The sequence below is a fragment of the Gigantopelta aegis genome, chromosome 15 (genome assembly GCF_016097555.1).
Source record: "Gigantopelta aegis isolate Gae_Host chromosome 15, Gae_host_genome, whole genome shotgun sequence".
Lineage (NCBI taxonomy): Eukaryota > Metazoa > Mollusca > Gastropoda > Neomphalida > Peltospiridae > Gigantopelta > Gigantopelta aegis.
This window is the reverse complement of record NC_054713.1, coordinates 39,628,888-39,634,949: the sequence shown is the minus strand read 5'-3', so window position 1 is coordinate 39,634,949 and position 6,062 is coordinate 39,628,888. Positions and strand designations below refer to the sequence as shown.

General features: G+C 40.4%; 1 protein-coding gene across 1 annotated transcript; it reads right to left on the bottom strand.

Moving 5' to 3' along the window:
• Nucleotides 1-1,098: 1,098 nt before the first annotated feature.
• LOC121389819 (uncharacterized protein K02A2.6-like) lies at nt 1,099-5,115 on the bottom strand. The gene has a single exon (XM_041521468.1). It carries the CDS (start codon nt 5,113-5,115, stop codon nt 1,099-1,101), a length of 4,017 nt encoding a protein of 1,338 aa, XP_041377402.1.
• Nucleotides 5,116-6,062: the final 947 nt, after the last annotated feature.

Here is a 6,062-nt window from a genome sequence, read left to right as displayed (position 1 = left end):
TTGATACGCTGCTTATATCAGTTTTATTAGTAAACGTTAACATTATCGCAGTAGGAATTGATTTGGTCTATTGGAACCTGAAAAGTGTCGATACGATTTTCTGATAGTACTAAACCAAAAAACATTCGGTGCAGCGAACCTTTGATAGAGCAGTTAATACCACAAGTCCTGCCGTTGGTGATAAATATAACAGTGTTTGTTGTCAAAAAAAGAGTTTCATCTGGGCAAATAATGTATACAATTGTATTTCGTCTAGTAGGCCTACCACTGTGTCAAGTAGCCTTGTGCTTTAAACATGTATGAGGTACCTGTAAAAAGTAAAAATGAAGTACTACCATATTTTGAAAGAGAGAGTTTGTAGTACTGATATTTATGGGTCATAGTTTGGTTGATATATTGCATATAGCAATTTCAGCAACAAACGTTAACATTGTCGCCTAAGCGATTTTATTTGGTATAGTACAACCTCTTGGGACAGTGCGACCTTCTTCGCAATTCAGGTGACTGAGTGCCCTGTGTTTGTGACGTTAGCATAATAGTTTATGTCTTGAACGTTTTTATATCCTGATATCGGCATTGCTTCAGTGGGTGCAATTTTATAAATCTTTATTAACATAGTTTTAAAACGAATATTTCTCATTACGGTGTAGTAGTAGAGTCGAGTATATGTACTTATTTATCATCAGCATGTAGTATTAGCAATCGATGACATACTCGGTATTCATCCTCAACGGATTTATTCGAACAACTTGTACACTCTCGTATTTCAGGCATGGTTGGTGCGACGAACAGACAACTCGAACCGACAACCCTAGTTGTCTCCCTTTAACAATAGAACACCACATTTCCCCTTCTCTTAAGAAAATTGCTTTCACAAGGTATATCTAACTGAAATTAAACTTACAAACAATAGATAATTCTGAGTAAGAAATAAAACAGTAGACAGTGTTATGAACTATTAACAGCTGACTATTAAAATAGCAAAACCATATTAATGTTAACATTTTCAAAACTAACTAGTCTTTAAGCCCTCAGTTAAATGAACACTTCAATTAACCTTTTGTCTACCTGCAATTCAACCCTTCAAATCTAACCATGTCACTTCATAACATAGTCTTTGGTCCATGCAGGTAATCTGCGAACTCTGGGTTCTCTAACACGTTGTGGTATATTTGGATTATGGTTTTGTTCAAAGTGATTGTGTACCTGAGTTTCAAACCACACATCTTCCCCCTCATCAAACTGGTTAGGTACTTTACCATAAAAAGGAGCAAGAAATTTAACATTCCAATTTGAACCATTTTCCATTTTGTAAGTAAAAGGACTAATCTGAGAAACAATCTTTATCGGTGCAGTGAATTTGCTCTCACCCTTTTTGACATGCCATGGTTTTCTTATGCGAACATAGTCACCAGGTTTGAAAAATCTCGCTTTTGTGCCTTTCCGCTTATCAGCATATGCCTTGCTCTTAGCTTGTTTCGCTGCCACTCTATTTTCAACCTCAGTACTAGTAGATGGATTGGGATAAAGCGTTACCCCTTTAATGTCAAGCATTGTACGCATATGTCGGCCATGCAGCATAAAAGACGGAGACTCGCCTGTAGTAGCATGCTTAGTCGCTCTATATGCACCAAGAAATTGTACCATTGTGCTTTTCACATCCTTTTTCTGAATTCTTGCAGACTGAATGGTTTCGGACAGAATTTTGTTTAAACGTTCAACCTCACTGTTTCCTTCCGGATGATAAACCGAAGAAAACCTGTGTTTTATATTTCTGTGTCGTAGAAATTCTTCAAATTCATGGGACACCACTTGAGGCCCATTATCTGTAACAATTTCGTCGGGATAACCTTCTCGACTGAAAACTGTAACAAGAAACTTCAGCACTGTTTTGGTACTTATATCCGAAGCGAATGCTACCTCTGGCCATTTGCTCCTGTAATCAATCATGGAAATAATATATCGCCGTTCAGGCGGTGCAGAATAGTCTGGCCCGACAAAATCGAGACCAAGTTTTTTCCATGCAGCATTCGGAAGTGGTACTGGCTGCGTAGGTGCTGTCCGCGTAACAGCAGATTTGTCATTCAACTGACAAGTAATGCACGACTTTACCAGCTCAGTAACCTGAATATCCATCTTTGGCCACCAATACAAATCTCTCAGCCTCTGTTTTGTACGCACTATACCTTGATGACTTTCATGTGCCAAGTTCACCACATGTGCACAAAGTTCATCTGGCACTATCACCCGTTCCCCACGGAAAATAATGCCGTCATGTACAGACAACTCATCTTTCACCTGAAAGAATGGTTTCAGATCATTAATAATTTCTGTTTTTGTACAAGGCCATCCATTCTGAATGTATTGGGAAATACGAGTACAAATCGAGCTCTCAGACGTTGCTCGCTGTAAACGTTCTCTGGTTATCGCAATGTTATGTTCTACATGTTCAAACCAAAGTTGGCACACAGCCTCAGCCTCATCCTCATCCTGGATTTTGTCTTTATTAGTAGACAATGGCAATCTAGAAAGTGCATCCGGCACTTTATTTTGAACACCGGGTTTGTACTGTATGTCATATGTGTAGTGTAACAACCGCATTGCCCATCGCGCAATTCGCATTGGTTTGTGACCCGTCCCTTTTGAACTCAACAGTGTCACAAGTGCTTGGTGATCTGTACGCAAAGTGAATCTACGACCCCACAAATATGTATGCCACTTTTCTACTGCCCATACGCATGCTAAAGCTTCACGCTCTCCCACAGAATATTTCAATTCTAATGCAGTTAGACTGCGAGATGCGCATGCAACTATAACTTCTGAACCATTTTTCACCTGTGTGAGTGTTGCACCTAAACCATATCCACTAGCATCTGTAGTTACAATGATATCAAGGTATGGATCGAATAGAGCAAGAGCAGGGCTGTTAACTATAGCAGACTTAATGTCCTTGAAAGCTTTGTTAGCTTCTTCAGTCCATTTGAATTTCTCAGCAGTTTGAATACATCGCATCGGTTGTACACGCGCTGCAAAGTTTGGCACAAATTTGGAATAGTAACCGCAGAGCCCTAAAACAGACCTCAACTGATCCTTATTAGTCGGTACAGGTGCATCAGAAATGGCTTTGACTAAATCAGGGTTTGGACGCACACCGTCCTTCGAGATCACATGACCCAAAACTGTAAGGGATGGAACATTGAACTCACATTTGTCATTCAACGTCAAACCAGCATCAATCAACCGCTGGAGTACCAAGTTCAAGTTGCGATCATGTTCAGCTTTAGTTCGGCCGTAAACAATCACGTCGTCAATGAAACACTGAACACCTGGAACATTGCACAAAATTGTAGACATCATTTTTTGAAAACATGATGGTGCAGAAGAAAGACCGAAGCAAACACGCTTAAAACGGAACAGACCTTCATGTGTAATGAATGCCGTCAGATCTCGGCTGCTTTCCACCAATTCAAGTTGATGGTAGGCGGATTTCAAATCAAGCTTTGAAAAATGGGTTGCACCATGCATTTCACTTATCATTTCGTCAATATTAGGAAGTGGATACCTATCCTCTATAATGGCTTCATTAGGTTTTCTCAAATCTACGCATACACGGACTGAGCCATCTTTTTTCCATGCTACCACGATAGGAGAAATCCATTCACTTGCATCAATACGTTCTATGATATCAGAATTTTCCAATTTCTTCAGCTCGGCAGAAACAGCATTACGCACTGCAAATGGCAATCGGCGCAATTTTTGTTGCACAGGCTTAACATCTGAACGCACTTTGATTTTGTGTTTAAAGCCCTTAACCTTTCCAATCTTATCACTAAACAGCTGTGGGAATCTGTCAGGGATACTCACCGAATCTGATTTAGGTTCATCAGAGCTTGCATTGCCTCGGGTCGCAAAGCAGGTCAAAGACCCCCCATGAATACCTATGTCTAGTGTCTGAATAATATCCTTACCCAGTAGACTGGTACCTGACTGTACAATGTAAAATGTGCCTTGTGAAACCTGACCCTTGAAGCAAACCATTGCATGAAAGCTACCTATTACTCCTACCTTGTGGTTGGAATAACTAGTAATGCTAGCCTTACACTGTTCTATTGCATTTGTGTCAAAATGTTTCTTAAAAAGTTTCAGTGACATAAGAGACACATCAGACGCTGTATCAACAACAAGTTTTAAGTTCACAGAATTAACCGAAATGTCACACTGAACTACTTTCTTGTTTGCACTTGCTTTGTCAGTTGCCAACACTTCGAAGCTGGGTCCCTCGGAACTCGTATCACTTGGTTGTTCACACTCAAGCTGTCGAACTGCACTTTTGCTTTTACAAACAACTTGCAAATGTCCCATTTTCTTGCAGGATGAACATCTCATATTCTTGGCTTTGCATGTTGGGTTGTTCGCCAAATGTTGATTGGATCCGCATCTGAAACACTGAATGTTCCGAGTTTTTGGTTTACTGTATTGTCTCTTCTGTGTGTTAATTTTGGAACATGCACCTTTAAATGTGTAACTGTCATTTCCCGTCGGTGCAGACATAGACTTTGCATCTTTAACTGCATTCTCGATATGTCTTGCGATTTCCATTGCTTTATCAATATCCAAGTTAGACTCCAACAATAATCGCTCTCGAATTCGCGTTGAATTGGTTTTTTCAACCAACTGGTCACGGTACATTTCATTCTCAAAATCTCGGAAAGCACAAGTCGTAGCTAACTCTCGTAGCGCTGAAATGTAGGAATCAACCGATTCACCGGGTAACTGTGCTCGTTGTCTAAAGCGGTATCGTTCAGGAACCACATTTACCTTCGGACAAAAATGTTTATCCAATGTTTTCATAGCCTGAATGTACGGGTTATCGGCGTCTTCGGCCGTTACCGGTAATGAATAGAAAATACGCTGGCCTTCAACTCCGAGCGAATGTAACAATATGGCTTTTTTTCGTTCTGGTGTAGCCGATTCTGCATCTGAAGCGAGTAGGTAATTCAGAAACATACGTTTCCACTGAGTCCACGGAATTACTTGTTTCCCCGGAACAGGCATAAATGGCGCAGGTGCCGAAATGAGAAAAGTTTGCAAAGAACCGTTTTCGTTGTCCCCCATGGTAATCGTTAATCCTCGTCGCCAAATTGTAGTAGTAGAGTCGAGTATATGTACTTATTTATCATCAGCATGTAGTATTAGCAATCGATGACATACTCGGTATTCATCCTCAACGGATTTATTCGAACAACTTGTACACTCTCGTATTTCAGGCATGGTTGGTGCGACGAACAGACAACTCGAACCGACAACCCTAGTTGTCTCCCTTTAACAATAGAACACCACATACGGCATGTAGAAAATGATCAACTTACATTTAAAAAATAAAAATTGATGAATGAAGAAATTAGTCCATGTGTTATACCCTGTCAGTCAACCAGAAAGAGATGTACTCTTATGACAGCCAGTCAGAAATAGATGTACTGTTAAGACAGCTAGGGGCAGGATCGATCCCCGTTGGTGGACCCATTGGGCTATTTCTCGTTCCAGCCAATGCACCACGACTGGTATATCAAAGGCCGTGGTATGTCTGTGGGATGGTGCATATAAAAGATCCCTTGCTGCTAATCGAAAAGAATAGCCCATGAAGTAGCGACAGCGGGTTTCCTCTCACAATTTGTGTAGTCCTTAACCATATGTCTGACGCCATATAACCGTAAATAAAATGTGTTGTGAGCGTCGTTAAATAAAACATGTCCTTATGACAGCCACTCGGAAAGAGGTGACAGCCAGTCGTTAAACGATAATGTCAAACGGATATACGATTTAATTATGACAACCACACGGAAAGAGGTGACAGTCAGTCGTTAAACGATAATGTCAAACGGATATACGATTTAATTATGACAACCACACGGAAAGAGGTGACAGTCAGTCGTTAAACGATAATGTCAAACGAAATACGATTTAATTATGACAACCACACGGAAAGAGGTGACAGTCAGTCGTTAAACTATAATGTAAAACGGATATACGATTTAATTATGACAACCACACGGAAAGAGGTG